The sequence below is a fragment of the Passer domesticus genome, chromosome 28 (genome assembly GCF_036417665.1).
Source record: "Passer domesticus isolate bPasDom1 chromosome 28, bPasDom1.hap1, whole genome shotgun sequence".
NCBI lineage: Eukaryota > Metazoa > Chordata > Aves > Passeriformes > Passeridae > Passer > Passer domesticus.
The window spans coordinates 2,644,448-2,661,734 of NC_087501.1; the positions used below are offsets into that span (position 1 = coordinate 2,644,448).

Consider the following 17,287-nt stretch of genomic DNA (forward strand, 5'->3'; position numbering starts at 1 on the left):
CCCGCGCACAGCACCGGCGCCCCGCCCCTCGCCTTCGCCCATTGGCCGCCAGCCTCCCCGGCAGCCAATCATCTTCTCTCCTGCCGCGCACTCCCTCCGCCACGCCCTTCGCTGCCGCTTCCTCAGCTTTTTCCGCTTCGCTCGGACAGGCTGCGAGCGGCGGGCGCCCATTGGCTGCGGGCGGCGCGGCGGCGGGCGCCCATTGGCTGCGGGCGGCCGGGGCGGTGCGGCGGCGGGCTCCCATTGGCTGCGGGCGGCCGGGGCGGCGCGGCAGTGGGCTCTCATTGGCCGCGGGCGGTGCGGCCCGAGGCCGAGCGGGGCGGCGGTGCCGCCATGGCGCCGCCCGTGGGGTACGCGCTGCTGTGCGGGCAGGCCGCGCTCCTCCTCGGCAACCTGCTCCTCCTGCACGGCCGCGGCCTCCCGGACAACGACACCGAGCCCCGCGAGCTGCCGCCGGGGCCGCCCGCCGCCGCCTGGGCTTACAGCGACCCGCGGGCGCCGCTCGTCCTGTGCACCTACCTGTGAGCGCCGGGCCGGGGCGCGGTGGGCAGCGCGGCCTCCCACCCTCCCTCCCCACCTCACTCCTTCCCCGCAGCCCCGATGAGTTCGTGGAGTGCGAGGAGCCGGTGGACCACGGCGGGAACGCCACGGCGCAGCAGGAGCTGGGCCACGGCTGCGTGAAGGTGAGGGCGGGGCGGGGGCGGCCCCGGCGGCCCCCGGGCCCCGGCGGGCGCTGAGCGCTGCCCCCGCCGCAGTTCGGCGGCCAGGCCCACGGCGAGGTGGATCACACGCGAGTGCAGTGCCGGGCGCTGGACGGCATCGAGTGCGCCGAGCCGCGGAGCTTCCTGCGGGGCAGCCGGCCCTGCGTCAAGTAGGAGAGTCCCTGTCCCCCCCGAAACCACCGGGCCGAACCCCCCCGGGAGCGGGGCTGGTCCGGCGGGGAGCGCCGACACCCCCTGACCCCGCCGCGTCTTCTCCCGCAGGTACACGGGACACTACTTCATCACCACTCTGCTCTACTCCTTCTTCCTGGGCTGCTTCGGCGTGGATCGGTTCTGCCTGGGCCACACCGGCACCGCCGTGGGGAAGCTGCTGACGCTGGGGGGCCTGGGCATCTGGTGGTTTGTGGATCTGATCCTGCTGATCACCGGCGGGCTGATGCCCAGTGATGGCAGCAACTGGTGCACCGTGTACTGAGCAGGGGCAGGGCCCTGGGTGCCTCTGCTCGCTGCCAGCTCTGCCTGGCACAACGTGGACTCACAGAACTGTAGCTCAGGGTGCACAGCAGTTCCTCTTGGTAATGACTCTATACCAAGTTGTTCAGGATGTATTTTGCTTGTTTAAAATAATCTGGCTTCCCGCTGCAAATAGTGACAGCTTCAGAGATCAGAGCTTGCGAACACAGGGGGGTCAAAAAACCAATAAAATCTGGAAGAAGCTGACTGCACGTACTTTGGGGATTAGTAGATCACAGCCACACAGAGATGAAGGTCACAGGGTCATGGTCTAGCCCTGAGCCCCCCCAGCCAGCCCATTAATCCAGAGTCCTGGTTATCTTGGGGTCATGGGCCATGTGGGAGCAGTCAGGGAGCTGGGAAAGGGGCAGAGGTGCCAGGGGGCAGCTCCTGTCTGGGTGCCAGGCACCCCTCTGGCTCCAGCCCCAGCACAGGGCACCTGCAGCACCCAAAGGGTGCGAGAACCTCACACCCGAAAGAGGAAGCCCCACCAGCTGCAGGTTAAAAACTTACCAAGCTGAATAAAATGGGAAAAGGAAGCTGCAACGAGTCCCAGCCAGAGCCAGACACAAAATCTGTGTATGCAAATGTCCAGTCATAATTGAGATAAAACAGCAAACGCACGCTCCCAGTTTGGCAGCTTCAACTGGGGGGCGGCTTTGTCCTGAAAATGCCATTCCTCAGGAGAACAACTGGGCTGGAAAGTCCATGGAGGGGAAAAAGTTCTGCAGTGACCCAGAAAAAAAAAAAAAAAAAAAAAACAACCAAAAAAAACCACCAAAAAAAAACAAACCCAAAAAACCCAATGAAAATCCCACTGTCAATAACAGCTCCCGTGTCTCCAGCCCCCCACTGCGAACACAGCAGGACCTTGGTCCAGCAGCTTCCCTCCTCCCCAAGGAACATCTGGGACCTTGTTCCACAAGGAGTTGTGATGTCCCTGCCCTGTTCCCTCCTTGTGCAGGGCAGCAGCACCGTGAGCACGGGGAGCAGCCCCTGGTGCTCCTGGGCTCTCCCCAGCTGCTGCACCCTGCTGGGGACAGCATTCAACCCCTACCCAAAACACACACTGCAAATGGACAGCTGGGGAAAGTAACTGGCATTTCCTTCTTTATTTAAAAACACGGGGGACAAAGGGCATTGCAGCATGTACAGGCGAGGGGTGGGAGGCACGTAGCCCCCACCCCGGGAGTCACAGAGGGCCCCAGCCCTAAGAGCACTTGGAATCCCCAGGCAGCACTTCCAGAAACATCTGGAACCACCTGGGAATAGCAAACCCCTCTCTCCCAGCACTCTGCCCCCAAATGTGCAGCACCCACAGCACACGATTCAGGAGGGAGCAGCTCTGGGGGGTGCGTCCATCCACGCCTGAGCCGGGAGCCAACACAGAGCTGAGGGAAACCAGTTTGATTTGAAACAACCACAAAGCTCCATCCAGGTCTGGCTGCATCCACCCAGCCCCCTGGAACGGCAGGGAAATCCCTCCCTCCCAACACCACCTGTGTTGTGGACGGCTCTGGAGCCCAGCTGAGCTCCACGCTTGTCTGAACCTCACCTTCAGCCTCTGTGCTGTCCTGGGGATGCAGGAGGGTGGGAACGAGCAAGAGGAATGTTGCAATAGTGCTGGAGCCACTGGTAGTTTCTGCTCCTGGATAATTACCTTAATTGTGCAACAAGCCTCTGCTTTACCTTCCCAGGCCTGAGGAAACTGTGCAATTATCAAGCACCAGGAATGCTCAGGAGTCTGTGGTTCCAAGGCCTTGCACAAAGGAACCATCATCCCTCTGCATTCCCTGCTCTCCAAAAACTGAGATCAGAACACTGCAACTCTCTGATGGGTGGGCTTGCCAAACTACTAAAACAGTGTTAGGAGCCAAACAGCAAGTCAGCCTAAAAAAATGAAAGTTTCAAACTCTAGTGCAAATAAAGCAAAAAGGAGCAGAAAAAGGAACAGCAGGATCAAGGTAGCTACAATTAAATAATATTAACACTCACCCTGTACCGTTTGCATCGATTCCCACTCATTTTCATGGTCTCTGTGTCCTCCAACACCTCCACACAATCCCCTTTGAGACCCTCTTCCCCCTGGAACTTGAGGGAGCCCATTCGTGCCTCCCCCAGCAGCACAGAGGTGCCTGTGCTGTGCCCATCCTGCAGCAGCCCCACAGGCACTGAGGCAGGAAAGTACAACTGGCATCACACTAAGGTCAGTCAGGCTAGTCAAGGCTCAGGCACAGCTGCCAAACAGCTGGAGGCCCCAAAAGGGCTGGGACAAAGCAGATGTTCTGCTCCCGGGGAACACACTGGGCTGAGCTTGCAGAGCAGAGGACGTGTCACAGCCAGGGAAGGGAAAGGGGAGCTGAGGTCTCGCTCTGCACGCAGGGATTGCACACACTTGTGGGGATTGCACACACTTGTGGGGATTGCACACACTTGTGGGGATTGCACACACTTACAAGGTGAAGGTATCAGGCAATCTCTGCCAAGGGAACACCTGGATTTTCTACACACTACTTATCACACCTACAGGAGCTCATTAGGTTATGGAAATGACGATTCACATTGCTCTAGAAACTCCTGCTGGTTTCCATCTCGGGCAGGCAGTGGGTGAGTTGGCCGGACAAGTCTGCCCAGCTCCATCAGGGCTGGGTTTCAGTGCTTTTCACTAAAAGCCCTTCACCATCTGGCATGGCTACCTGTGCCCAGGTGTGTGCAGTGCAAAACCAACCTCACACCTGAGGGTTCTCCCACCTGAGAGCCACCGTGGCTCCAGCTGCCTGCCCTGGCTCATGCTCAGGAAGTACCAAAAGCGTTTTGGAGGGGCTGAGTACCTGCCCAGGCTGGGGTTCAACAGGAGCCACAGGTATAAAAAGACATAATTAAAAGCCAGCAGATTGCTGATAAACCCTTGTGTGGGCAGTGGGAAGATCTCTGAGGGAATAAGTCACCGTAAGGGGAAGCTGCAGTGAGTCCCCTGTGTGGGCAGCTGCAGGCTGGTGGCTCCCAGCTCTGCCCTGGGGAATCTGAGCAGCAGCAAAGGGGAGAGAAACATTTCACAAACACAAGAAAGGCCACACTCCCCCTCACGCCTTCAAGACCTGCCACTTCCTCCAGACCTGGTTTGTGGGGGAAACAACGCAATTGCAGAAGATGTCCCCTCTGCAGGTCCCCAGCATCTCCTGCCCTGCACAGTGAGCGCCGGCAGTGCCTGAAGCACCTTCCAAGACATGGAACCACTGGGGCCAGGCGTGGGCAGGAGCAGCCAGGGACCCTGTGGTGGGGTGGTGCGCCGTGTGGACGTGGGTCCTGTGTCACAGGGAAGGCTGTGCCGGAGGGAAGGGACCCAAAGCGCCCCACGGGGATCCGGGGAGGCGGCGCGTGGAGCCGGGGGGGTGTCTCGGTGCTCTCTCACACGTCGGAGGTCCGGATACTTTCATCATCCAGGTCGAAGGCGAACGGCTTCTCCTTGAGGTGCTGCGGCTCGGAGCGGTGCCGCAGGCGCGTGCCGGCCGCGGCCCTGCCCTGGCGCTCCGTGAGCGCCGGCACGAACACCGAGTCCCTGAGCGGGGCTGGCAGCCCCCCCAGCGCCGGCCGCTGCCCCTCGGCCTGCGGCACCGGCGTCCAGGGCTGCCAGGAGCTCGTGGAGGGCGCCTTGCACGAGGCTCGCCGCTCCTCCGCCGACGGCCGCGGCTGCGAGGGGCCTGAGGAGCCGCCCGGCCTGGCCACGGAGGTGGCTCTCATAAAGGACATCTCCTGCAGGGACAGGGGACAGCCAGGCTGGTTAGATAACGCACTAAATAAGTGTTTTGTATGTTGGTATCATCTCCATGAGATGCTAAATGTGAAATGGGAAGTACGTGGCCTACCCTGGGACGGGTTTTCAGGGCCTGCACCGCCCCTGTGATTGCGCGGATCCAGCTGTGCATCTCCTCGGGGCTGTCTGCCTGCAAACACAGCAGCCCCAGTGAATTGAAAACAATCCACACGGACCAATGGAAGATGCACCTGTTGCATTCCACAGCAGCAGATACTTATTGTTTACATTTCTTTCCTGAGGCTCTCAGCTCCTCAGGACAGGAAAAATCCTAGGAAAGGATTTTTCATAAAATATCATGGCTACACCAGTGAGGCTCAGCTGTCCTGGCACTCCCAAGGCTCAGCTCTGCCTTCTCCTGCTCCCACAAACAGCCCCTATCATAAACAATCCCAAGGCAGAAGTGAATCCCCCACAGTTCTCCTTCACACTCGCGTGTTACAGCCCCATCTGCTCACTGTGTTCACTGGTGAAGGGCTGTGGGGAACACAGCTGAACTTTCTGCCCCAAAAATTATCCTGGCCTCAGCTGCTCACCTGGATGTAGAAGGTCCTGGAGCTTGTTATGACTTCAAAGAGGTTGTCTCGCATCAGGAGGTCACTAAAACAGTGAGAAAGAGACAGTCACAGCCCAGCAGCCGTCATGGACAGAAAAACCCTGTATTTATCTTCATCTCTGGAGTGTGCTGGGGAGGAACGTATTGAAGGCAAACCTTGGATCTCATTGGGATTTTGAGAAGAGTCCAGATCCCCAGAGAACATCAGCCAGAAATCCCCCAGCTCTAACATCAGCCAACAAACCCCTGCCCTCCCCCACCATAATCCATTGCTTGTTTTAAATATCAACTTGCTATTACTTATTAGGAATAAACAGTTCAGAGATACATTAATACACAATATTTTTACTTTAGCTGAAGAGGTTTGTTTTCTTAGGTTATTTTTCATTGCAAGCCTTTACATTACTTTGATTTTATCAGTGTTTGCTGCAACAACTTGTTCCCGAGACACTGCAGCCGCCTGGGCTAGTTTAGGGCAAACACCTCGAGAGCTGCTTCCCACGAGCAGCTGGAGCAGCCCAAGCTCCATCTCCTGAGCCAGCCTTTCCCACAGCCAGGAAACACAAGTGGGAGCATTACCCAGACTTGACCAGGCACTCGTGGGTCTTGCAAACATCTTTCAAGAGAATCGAACGCAAAGGCTCCTTGTCCTGCAGAGAAGAGAGGAGACAGTGGTGGGCTTGGCTGGCCCGGGGCTGGCATGTGCTTCCTCCAGAGGAGGAGGAGGTGTCAGAGGTTCCAGAGCCCTGCTCGGGGTCCTGGGGGAGCAGCTCACCTGCTCACACTTGTAGTAACTGATGGAAAACTCATCCAGAACAAAGTACCGCCGCTTCCAGCTCTTCCTCTGGAAAAGAGCAGGAAATCGCTCAGCGCTCAGCCCTGCCACTCTCTGTGGAGGCCCTGCAGCAGAGCAGCCCTGGCCTGCAGGCACAGGCAGCCCCAGGCACTCACCACGTTGCCCTGCTTGACGCAGAAGCCGCTCTTGAGGGGAGCTGGCCCGGCGGGCGGCTTGGTGGCCGAGGGGGGGATGTAGCTCTGCGAGCGCCGCAGCAGAGGGTGGGCACCCGCCTCGCTGCCCTCCCCGTCCTGCAGCAGAGAGAACACAGCCACTTCAGCAGGGAGGACAGCCTGCTGCAGGGAAAAGCCACCTGGCAAGCCCCAAGTGTGTGAGCCAAGGGCTCATGGCATTGTTGAACATGGACATGGAATGAGCCCGAGCTCATGATGTTCTCTCATTGTGTGCAGCTCCCTGGGCTGCTGCCCTGGTACTATTCAGCCTTTTGCAACCATTAAAAACAAGAAATCAGAAGGGCTGCAGAAAAGCAATTTTTGAGGGCTGAAGATAATCCCCTGCAGCAGGGGAGTTAACAGAGCCCACCTGCTTGGCTCATCCTGCATGAGCACCACTCGCCTGCACCACTGAGGGTGTGAGGAGAGCAAGAACCACCAGGCAAACACAAACTAGAAAGGAAAGCTTTCCAATGGGAGAAGGCAACATACCATGGGAATAAATTGCTCAGAAAAGCCATAAAGTCTCTGATTCTCATTTTCAGAGCCAAGTTCTCCTGAAGATATTTGGTTGTTTGGAGCTCAGGAAGGGAAGCTGTGCCTCCTCTGGCCCCAAGCTGTCCCTCCCAAGTGCAGTGCTCAGTGCTGTGAGCACAAAGGGGCTCTGGTCATGACCATGTGCCCATCCCTGGCTCCCCTGAGCAGACCCCAAGGGCCAGACCCATCCCAGCAGCACCCTCCCTTCCCCCCAGCAGCACAGAGGATGGTTGAGATGAAACATCTTCTACCCTCAGCTTCTTCCCCATCCCTCATGGCCCTTCCTCCCCCGGCTGAGGTTTGAGCATTGCCATGGCAGCGGGGTGGCCCTGGCCACTGCCAGCCTTATATGGCCCCAGCAGGGGACTGTGGTTTGGGGTGAACCTGCCCGCCCAGCACCTTCCCCAGCTGCTTCCGTGTCCCCAGGACAGACAAGCAGCTTTTTGTCTGGCCCCTGCAGCACCAGGATGCCACCCACGCCCCGGGGCTGTGCCAGCTCTGCCGGGCATTGCACAGGTGGTGTCCAGAGCAGAGGTGAGGACACTCCTGCAGCCCCGAGTGCCACATGCCCCGGAGCTGGGGTGATGCTCCCAGCTGGTCTGGGTGCAGCCAGAGCGTGGGACTCCCCTGTGCAGCCCTGCAGCAGCACCGGCTGGGGCACAGCCAGGAAACCACGGACACGCCCAGGAAGCTGCAGCAGGGGAATGGCCATTTCACACGGGGGAAGCAGCAAGAGCACGGAAATATTCTGGCAGCTGATGCACCACCTCCAAAAAACCCCTCTGCACCCCACAACCCTCCACACACCTCTGCATCCTGCCAAACCCCGTGGCCAGGGAAGTGTTAAAAGCAGAAACTGCTGCAGTGATCTAATTCTCTATTTTTAGTGCTGCCACCGATAAGAGCTGAAGTGAGACCCAGAGCTGGACAGTGCCCAAACGTGGGAGATGCTGATGGCCACGTGCACAGCCAGCTGCGTGCCAGGGAGGCGGATGCAGAGCCACGGCAAGCGGTGCCACCAGCCCTGGGACAGTCCCTGTGGCTGCTGTGGTGGGGACACCAGGCACAGGGCTCCTCCGCCCTGGGTACCCGAAGAGGATTTGCACCCAAGACACGTGGGTGGATGGTGATGGCCAGGAAGCTGAGCAGATTCATGACCTCCTCCTCCTCACCTCCACACCCTTCAGAGTGAGAAGAAGCAGAGGTGCTCAGGGTGCTCCGAGCAGCCATTCATATCTGCAGGGGAAAGGGTTTACAGGCACGCTGTTTCCAGGAATGGAAGTGCAAACCAGCTCACCTGGTTGATGGAGATGGGCGTGTGGACCACTACCCCCCCAACAATCTCGGTTTTGTAGGCCACCTGGGGCTTCCTCTCCTGGGCCTGGGGCACCACTGGAGGCTTGGTGATTTCTGTGGCTGGTGGGACGCTGCCACCCTTTGGCACCTGTGGGAGAAAGGAAGGCATGAGGGGCACAGGGTGACCATGTCGGGCATCCCCACACCTGCACTGGGCACCCCATCTCTGCCTAATGCAGCCACATCCCTTTAGAAAACAACTCCTGGCCAAGCACCCCAGTTAGGGAGGGTGTGGAAGCCCCTGGGCAGCAGGAGACACCCAGAGCAGAGATGAGAGGAGCTCAGTGATTAACACCCCTTCACAGGCGCCTGTGATTCGCCTCTGCAGCTCAGTGAGTTTGTGGGACACTTGCTCCTTTAATTGTCCCCGCTCCACTTACAGGCTTAATGAGGAGCTGGGTCTGGCTAACGAGCTGAGCCGCGTGGCTGCAGGGACAGCCAGGCACTGCCAGTGCTGGCTGTGTCCCCCCTGAGCAGCCCCACACCCTGGGCAGAGGCTGGGCTGCCCACAGCTCCCTGAACTGCCATCCTCCCCTCTCCCTTCCCAGCTCCTTCCCTCTGGCACCTGGCTCTGGACACAAAGGGCACTTTCCAAATTTCCCTTCCCAGCCGTGCACTTCAGCCCCCCTAATGCCAACCCCCCCTCCAGAGCAGGGCAGAATGCAGCATCACCACATCCCAGGAGCTCTGGGTTTCCCTGCCAGCCCGGGACAGCTCCTCCCTGAAGGGCTGGACCAGCCGGTTGGCCAGCTGGGACACAGCCAGCATCGGGAAGGGCTGGCTGAATCAGACCATGGAAACCACCACGGCTTCTTGCAGAAGCACAAGATGCATCTCATTCTCCTGTCACCCCAGCTCCCACCTCTGCCAGCCTGGCAGAACCCCCCTGCCCCAGAGGCAGCGACCCTGGAGGAAACTGCTGGCAGTACACCCAGACACAGAGCCCAGGCAGGCTCTGGCCAGCTCTGGAGATGGAATCTGTGGCCAAGATCAGCTGGAGCCAGAAAGAGAAGGCAGGAGCCAGAGCAGTGTGGCAGCTGCAGGTGCAAAGGTTGTCACACTTAATGTATTTGCAGAGAAAGAAAGAAAATACAAGCTAGGTGTGATCTTGCAGAAGAGTTTCCCACAGAGCCTACACTATGGCACTCCAGGGATTTAAAAAAAAAAAACAAACTCATGGATAGGGCCCAATCAAACTGTTTACACGATTTTCCCTTACATTTAGCTTACATACCATAAACAACACGCATCAGTGGATGACCTAATTAAACTCTGCTCACTGCTCGGCCCCACTGCTCACTGCAGGTCAGCAAAGCCCCCAGCCCTTTCCCAGGGACCCCCTATGCAGGCAGAAGCCATCCTGGAGCCCACCCCATGCCCTGGTGCTGCCAGGGGGGAGCGTGGCACATCCCGCAGTGCTGGCAGCGTGGCACCGGGTCAGTGCCCATCAGCTCACGGCCCCGTGAGCACAGCAGCACACACAGGAGATGGCACGTGAGCCCTCTGGATGCAGCACAGCCTGCCTTGCCGTGCCCCACAGCGCAGGGCTTTCGCTGCCTCCTCACAGGAAGAATAAAAACGGAATAAATCTACTGAAGCACGATAAAGCCTCCCTCTGACAGCCACGGCCAGATGCCAGCCAGCAGGAGTAACAGGAGGAGGAGTTCTGGAGCTGGAGGGGATGTGGATGGCTCCCACATCCCCTCCTCTCAGCTGTCCCCCACAGCTGGGCTGGGAGGGCGAAGGAAGAGACACAAGTAAACCTCAACCATAAGGATCCCTGGGGATGGTGGAGGGAACAGTTGAGAGGAGCATGAAGTGACCTACCGTGATCTTACTGGCCTTGTTCAGTGCCTCCACCCAGTCCTGCAGGTCCTTTTGGTCACTGGCTTGCAAGAAATAGCGCTGGGAGAGGGCGTTGATAACTGCCAGAGGAGCAAGGACAGGGAGAGTTGGCAGCAGCCAGAGGGATTCAGGGGGCACCCACACTGCAGCTTCCCCCCACTGAGCCCACCAAGATCCCACTCACTCACCAAAGCAGAACGGAGTTTTTGGCTTCTGTTTCGGGGTGGCAATGCTAACCTGTGACAGAGCAAATCAGGGGGAAAATTAGAGATAAAAGCACGTGCCAATGGTGGGCAGAAGAGCTGGAAGCTTCCACCCACCCACCTTGCTCCCTGCCAGGACCCCCGAGCAGGACCCCACACATGTGAGAGCTACAGCACAGCTGTGGCAGCTGGAGGGAGCTGGCCCGTGTCACAGCACACGCAGCACAGGGTGCTGGGTCCCAGGGGAAGGCCAGCACCGAGCCAGAACTTCCATCCCCTGCATCCCCTCAGGCACAGCAGAGGACAGAAAGCTTTCAAAGGACCTGAAAACATCCATTCTCCTGGATCAACACAGTCGCTCTCATCAGCAATTAAGAGAATTGAGGGAAAATAGTGGTGGTTTTTCCCTGAAGAGTAGGAATCATTTATATAAGAATAATATTCCTTGAGGCTCCACAAACAGCATTCGTGGAGTATTTATTCTGACAGTCCTCCTCCTTCAAAGCCAGTCCATAATGCTTTAAATATGTTTTCTCAAGCAAACCCCCATTTTTCTGGTGTATTTACTGTTGGTAGTTCCAGCCACTAACAGAACCCAACCCCGCAGTTTGTGACCAAACACTGTCCTGCAGCAATTTTCATTTAAACTAAAACCTATGTAATTTGCGAGACTCTTTCCAAAATGGGGAAGGCTCAGCCTCCCAGCATTGCTTCATCTGCGCTTAATTTATAAATCATGATTCAGCAGGAACAGGAAGATCTGTCCAAGGCTATATCCAGCTCCAGGATAAAGCTGAGCTCTGCCTGGCGTGGCAGCCACCAGCCCCCCACTCCCCCCCAGCAGCTGAGGGGCCACTTGCAGGAGCAGGATGGTGGCAGCTCCACTCTCCACATACACTCTCCACTGTCTCAGTCACCAGCCCTGCAAGAGTTGGTGCTTATTGCACTGTTCCTGCCTTCCCATGGAGACTGGATAACACCCCTGAGACACACGAGTGACTTTGCAGGTCTCATCCTTCAGGGCAGTGCCCTCTGAGCACAGGGAGAGCTCCTGAAGCACTGCCACGGGACACTCTGACACAGCAGGCAGGGGCATGGGGAGACCCTGGGAAGTGCCCACAGACTCACTGGCAGCTCTACAGGCATGAGGAGGATGGTGGCAGCAGCTCCACTCTCCACACACAGCCACAGCTCCACTGTCTGTCATCAGCCCTGCAACAGTCAGTGCTTGTTGCACTGTTCCTGCCTTCCCATGGAACAACCCTTGAGACACACGAGTGACTTTGCAGGTCTCATCCTTCAGGGCAGTGCCCTCTGAGCACAGGGAGAGCTCCTGAAGCACTGCTCAGCTATTTGCCAGCTACATGCCCAGCTCAGGCTGACACCACGCTCCTGTCCCCACTCAGTCCTGGCCACCCCGTGTCCTTCCTCACAGCAGAGCAGTTCCTCTTCCTCCTGCAGCCCAGCCTTGCACCCCGTCCCACGCCACTCCAGGGTGAAGATGAACACAGTCCCAGCACCAGGATCTTTGTGCTGTGGGGTCCCTCCCTGCTTAGGCTTCATCCCAGGGAGATGACCACGAGCCCAGGCAGGACCAGGAGCTGGCCCCGGGTGCTTCCAGGGCAAGCCATCGCCTCTCCTGGGAATGCCACAGGGATAAGGGGAAAACAGGGAGCACTCACCTTCCCTCTGCCCCACCCCAACATTACCTTGGAGATATAGGTCAGCTGCAGAGATCCGACAGCACCTGCTCCGATGGCCAGGTTCTGCAACACACAGAGGAGCAGTGGGAGGTAAATGACAGGGAGAAGGTGGCGGGGGCAATCCAGCCTGTCGTTTGTGCCCTCGGGGTCAGGCAGCAGCTGCCATCCTCAGCCACTTCCCTGTCCTGCACCTGGCTCAGCCCAGACCCCTCAGCAGCGGGACCAGCCCTGCTGGGCTCCTTGGGACAGTCCTGGAAACCACAGAGGTCACAGAAGGGTGGGAGCCTGGTCGTGGCCACGCTCAGCCACGGGACACTGACACAGCAGGTCTGGGGTGACCCGGAGGAGATGCCTGCTCCAGGGGGGTGGGACGTGCCCACAGACTCACTGACAGCTCTACAGACACGCCTGGCACACGTGCCCACCTGAGGATTGTCCATGTACCACAGGAGGTGGTTGGCCTGCGTGTCCAGGATGAAATACCTCCGCAGAAACTTGCCACAGGTCTCATTTTCTTCGATGTCCAGGAAGCCGCAGATACGGTTCTGTCGGTCCAGGTACGGCATGCCGGGCTCCTTCTGGCATCACCCTGTGGAGTGGGGGGCAGGCAGGGGGACGTGGGTGCTCTGCTCCCCCCCAGGGAGCTGCCCCAGCACCCGTGGCACCCGAGCTGTGGAGCTGGATATAGCATTGGACAGATCTTCCTGCTCCTGCTGAATGGTGATTTCTGGATTAAGCACAGATGAAGCCAGGTGTTCCAGGATGCCAGCACTGCCCCTCAGCCACAGCCCAGGTCTCTAGAGGGAGATGGGAGGGACAACCCAGCCCCAAGAGCCACCCTGTGAGCGAGGACAGAGCAGCCACAAAGAATCTGACACGGGACACCAGATCCCTGAGAACTGTGGTGAAAAATAATCCCAAAGCAGCGTGCTAGAGAGAGCCCGAGCACGCTCCCAGGAAACAGGGAACAATCTGCAACTCCAGCAGAAAATCTGTGCAGCCAGGATGTCGAGTCAGCAGGGAAAACAATGACCCATCCCAGCAGGGCCACGCTGTGTCCCCAGGTCTGCCACGGGCATGGACCCTCCCCAGCACTGCCCCCCACCCAGCAGGAATCCTTCAAGGCCCCTGGGCTGCAGTGGGGACACCATCACCACTTCCAGCCCTGCGTGGGGAGCAGAACCAGCACCAAGGGGTCTCTGGGGGGGCAGGATGAGTCCCCCTGCCCGGGCAGAGCCCCCTCCCCACGGCACAGGGTGGAGGGCAGGGATGAGAGCAGCCGTTACCCAGAGGATGTGAGTGAACCCAGTGTGGTTTGTCTGGCAGGAGAGTGATGATCACGCAGGTGCCAGAAGCAGAGCTGCACAAATAAAAGAACTCATGCAGAAAAGGAGGAAATACTATTTTTGAGCTGCAGTATAGTGGGGCCCGGGGAGGTGAGGGTTGTGCAAGAGCTGGGGTGCAGCTGCAAAGGTAGAGGAGGCAGAAAACAAGTCAACCTGCTGTCAGGATCTCAGTCTACCACCAACATTTCAGAGATGGGTATCAGGGCTTGGCTCACGGGGACCGTGCTGCTGCAGGGGGAGAGGTTGTTTTAGACCAACAACGGTGCCCTGGCACAAGGGTTTCTGTGGGCACTTCCAGTCTCACTGCTTTTTTGTGGGGTTATTTTTGTGGTGGGGAAGCACATGGAAAGCCAAACCCTAGGTACCCTCAACCATACCAACACACCAAACCTCATAAATCCTTCCTTCTACTGACAACAAAGGCCTAGAGATTCCTGCTTAGGAGACAGATGAGGAAGGAGCAGAATGTGCCACAGAGATGAGCCCCACAGCCCCCATGGGACATCTCCTGAAGTCTCCATGTCCCCCCACCACCATCCTTCATTACCACGGGTTCATCTGGGAGAGCACAAGCCAGCTCAGCCCTTCTGGGCACACTGACCTCAGGCTGCACTTGGAGATGCCCAAACCCGTGGGCAGAGGAGATTTGGATTGCCCCACACTGAAGTCAGCGGGGTTCCTATCCCCTCACATCCCACTGCCCACAAGTGGTCTTTCTTTGGAGCCACCAAGAACTGCACTTTTCCATAAGAAAATTATAAAAGTAGCATCTCCAGCTGTGCTAACGTGAGGCACCCTGCTCAGGAAATCCAGGAGGGCCAGAAAATGCTGTTTCCTAGTGAAGCATATCAGAGACTTCCAGGACTCTTTCCTACCTCTGAAGCAACAGACCTGCCAGCTTTTTCCACCACAATATCCCACCCAAAAAGACACCCCTTTCTTGACTCGGTGAATAACATGGGAAGCAATTGGGCTACAGAGGAAGACTTAGAGCAAAACCACCCCCTTGCCTGCCTGAGCCAAAGGGAAGTGCTGCCCAGGGAGAGGCAGGAGGTGCAGGGCACTGTCCATGCAGCACCCAAGGGTGGCTCAGAGGCCTCGTGGGCAGCCACACAGCCAGACTTTCCAGGAAGAAGCTCAGGATGCCCTGCACTGTCACAGCCGCTGTGCCCTGCTCGGCACCTCCCTCCACAGCGCCCAGCACACCTGTGGGCAGCCACAGCGTCCTCCTCCTCCTCCTCCTCTCTCACACCTGTCCTCCCGAGCTCTGCTGGGCTGCAGGATGACCCTCCCTCCGTGCCAGGAGTGGGACCTGCGCTGCCCCGTGCCCGCGGCCGCTGCAGCTCCGCTTCCTCTCACCTGCGGTCGCAGAGCAGCTCCCGGAGCCCACGCTGCGACGTCTGTCCCGAGCCACGAGACAGACAGCGCCCAGCAACTCGCTCCTGCTAATTGCAGATCTTTGCCTTAACGAAACTATCAGCCTGTCGGGAGGAGGCTGGATGCAGCTCTTCATCTGCCACAAAGAGTCGGAGAACACACAGAGTAGCAGCAAAGCCCCGATCCCCGCCACTCGCTGCCTCCAACCCCGCGGACTTCGGGCGAGGACGGTGCCCGCAGCTCCCACGGGGACCCCTCCGCTCGGGCAGAGCCCCCTCCCCGCCGCCCCCTCCCCTGCCCCGCTTCGCTCCGGGAGCCGTCGAGCAGAAGCCGCTGGCACCGGGAGGGCTCCGCTCCAGCCCCGGCACGGATGATCCAGCTGCAGAAACCGGAATCCCCGCCAGGGACAGGGGGACCAGCCCTGGGGCCGCCTCCCCACCGGACCCCACAGGGCACGGGCGCCTCCAGCCGCTCCGCGAGGCTCGGGGGGAGAACGGGGCCGGCACCGGGACAGCGAGGGCTGCCAGCCCGGCCCGCGGGGTCTCTGGAGAGCCAGCGCTGCCTGCGGCCACGCTGTCCCCGCCGTGGCACTTACCCCGCGGCGTCCCGGGCGGGCGGGGGGCGGCGGGGGCTGCGGGCGCCGGGCAGCGCGGCCGGGAGGGCGGACGGGCGGCGGAGGGGGTGTGCCCCTGGCTCCGCCGTCGCTTCTTTCCGGGTTAATTACGTCTGTCATTAGCAAACCCGGCCCCGGATGTGAGTGCGGGGCGGCTCCGCGGGGCGGGGGGTGAGTGTCCGTCCCTCTGTCCCATCGCCGTCTGTCCGCGTCCGTGCCGCGCACCTGCCGCGGCACCGGGGGCGGAAGGGGTAGGGGTAGGGGCGGCCCGGTGCGCTCCCGGTGCCAGCCTGTCCGGGCTCGGGGCCTTCCCGGTGAATCGCCCCCGACCCGACACAAAACCACTCGGTCGGTGCTCGAGGCTGGCGCTGGTGGAGACGAGCCGCCCACTTCGCGATTCCTGCCAGAGCATCTCTTGGGGGAGCTGCTGCTGCAGCGGGCTCGGGGTGGATTTGGGAGCAGGAAACACCCGCTGCCTGCCCCGGGTCGCCCCGGGGAAGCCCCACTTTCTCTCCGAAACTCCGTCTGGCTCGATGCGCTTTCTCCCGGCGCGGGTGAAACCGACCCTGCCGCCGAGGGCGCGCAGGGATGTCGCTCACGGACGAACCAGCCCTGTCCGTCCCACGCTAATCCGCTCCTTCCCACTGCTGCCTGCCTGCTCCCGGCATCCCGGAGGTCTGGAGCCCTGCCTCGCCACCGCCGCCTCCCCCTCTCCCCATCCCTCCCTTTGCAAGGACTAAACTGTTCCGTTTTCGCACCGAGGCTCCTCTTGCAGCCCTTGTGACCCGCCGGGGCAGCGCTGCGTGCCGGGCACGGTCACACGGCAGCGACTCACAGCGCTGCTCTCCCTTCATCCCAGAGCGCTGCTCTCCCTCCATCCACAGCGCTGCTCTCCCTTCATCCACAGCCCTGCTCTCCCTTCATCCCAGAGCGCTGCTCTCCCTCCATCCCCAGCGCTGCTTTCCCTTCATCCCAGAGCGCTGCTCTCCCTCCATCCCCAGCGCTGCTCTCCCTTCATCCACAGCTCTGCCCTCCCTTCATCCACAGCTCTGCCCTCCCTTCATCCACAGCGCTGCTCTCCCTCCATCCCCAGCGCTGCTTTCCCTTCATCACAGAGCGCTGCTCTCCCTTCATCCCAGAGCTCTGCCTGGCAGCTCTCCTGGATTTTCCAGCTCGTTTTTCTGCTGTGTGGGGGTACAAGCAGCCCCTGGAGCTCAGTGAGACCCCCCATGAGCAGATGAAGGGGCACGAGGGAAGCCCGGGGCAGGGCACATCCCAGGGCAGGAGCTTTGGGGATTCCTCCAGCAGCCAGAGCCCCGCGCAGAACACCCTTTGTGTGCCCCGGGGAAGGAGCAGCATCCACAGCAGACAGGGAATTATCTGCTTTCCAGATGCTTCCCTCTAGGCACATGCTGACCTCCACAAGACCACGTCCATGTTCTGCAGGACTTCTGACCCCCTCACCCTCCAGGACTCACCGAGGTCACTGCTCCAGCAGCATCCTCCAGCTGTGAGTTCCACGGCTGGGTCTGCACGTGCTAAATTACTTCTTTTCTTCTGTTCCAACTTGCTCTTTTCAGTTTCAGTACCTGTTCCCCTTTTCCTCGTGTGCTGACTGGGGCAGACTCCAGCAGACAGCTGCTGCTTGCTGCTCGCCCTGCTCTACAGTCCTTGCAGTCAAATTCTCAAGGTCC

At 59.5% G+C, this 17,287-nt stretch overlaps 2 protein-coding genes across 4 annotated transcripts; one reads left to right on the forward strand and one right to left on the reverse strand.

Moving 5' to 3' along the window:
- The first annotated feature begins 283 nt into the window (after positions 1-283).
- TM2D2 (TM2 domain containing 2) lies at positions 284-1,442 on the forward strand. The gene is made up of 4 exons (XM_064400367.1): positions 284-521; positions 596-683; positions 756-871; positions 984-1,442. Exons 1-4 carry the CDS (start codon positions 334-336, stop codon positions 1,195-1,197), a joined length of 606 nt encoding a protein of 201 aa, XP_064256437.1. The 5' UTR covers positions 284-333; the 3' UTR covers positions 1,198-1,442.
- Positions 1,443-2,323: 881 nt separating this feature from the next.
- PLEKHA2 (pleckstrin homology domain containing A2) lies at positions 2,324-17,121 on the reverse strand. Of its 3 annotated transcripts, XM_064400360.1 has the most exons (13): positions 15,576-15,752; positions 14,963-15,116; positions 12,683-12,846; positions 12,264-12,320; positions 10,540-10,588; positions 10,334-10,431; positions 8,448-8,594; positions 6,557-6,691; positions 6,381-6,449; positions 6,185-6,255; positions 5,586-5,649; positions 5,102-5,179; positions 2,324-4,988 (listed from the first exon to the last, which is right to left on the reverse strand). In XM_064400360.1, the coding sequence occupies exons 3-13, from the start codon at positions 12,821-12,823 to the stop codon at positions 4,644-4,646; spliced, it is 1,254 nt and encodes a 417-aa protein (XP_064256430.1). In that variant the 5' UTR covers positions 12,824-12,846; positions 14,963-15,116; positions 15,576-15,752; the 3' UTR covers positions 2,324-4,643. The 3 variants fall into 3 exon arrangements, with proteins under 3 accessions (XP_064256430.1, XP_064256432.1, XP_064256431.1); XM_064400362.1 differs by lacking the exons at positions 14,963-15,116; positions 15,576-15,752 and adding an exon at positions 17,072-17,121; XM_064400361.1 differs by lacking the exons at positions 14,963-15,116; positions 15,576-15,752 and adding an exon at positions 13,757-14,761.
- Positions 17,122-17,287: the final 166 nt, after the last annotated feature.

What these genes read in the sequence shown, in the direction of transcription:
- TM2D2 (XM_064400367.1), top strand. Translation starts at nt 334, where the DNA reads ATGGCGCCGCCCGTGGGGTACGCGCTGCTGTGCGGGCAGGCCGCGCTC. An exon ending in CTCGTCCTGTGCACCTACCT is followed by an intron (nt 522 to 595) that starts GTGAGCGCCGGG and finishes CCTTCCCCGCAG; the next exon opens with CCCCGATGAGTTCGTGGAGT. An exon ending in TGGGCCACGGCTGCGTGAAG is followed by an intron (nt 684 to 755) that starts GTGAGGGCGGGG and finishes CCCCCGCCGCAG; the next exon opens with TTCGGCGGCCAGGCCCACGG.
- PLEKHA2 (XM_064400362.1), bottom strand. Translation starts at nt 12,823, where the DNA reads ATGCCGTACCTGGACCGACAGAACCGTATCTGCGGCTTCCTGGACATC. An exon ending in ACAAGGCCAGTAAGATCACG is followed by an intron (nt 8,595 to 10,333) that starts GTAGGTCACTTC and finishes TTTCTCCCACAG; the next exon opens with GTGCCAAAGGGTGGCAGCGT. An exon ending in CCAGGACCTTCTACATCCAG is followed by an intron (nt 5,180 to 5,585) that starts GTGAGCAGCTGA and finishes CTGTGTTTGCAG; the next exon opens with GCAGACAGCCCCGAGGAGAT.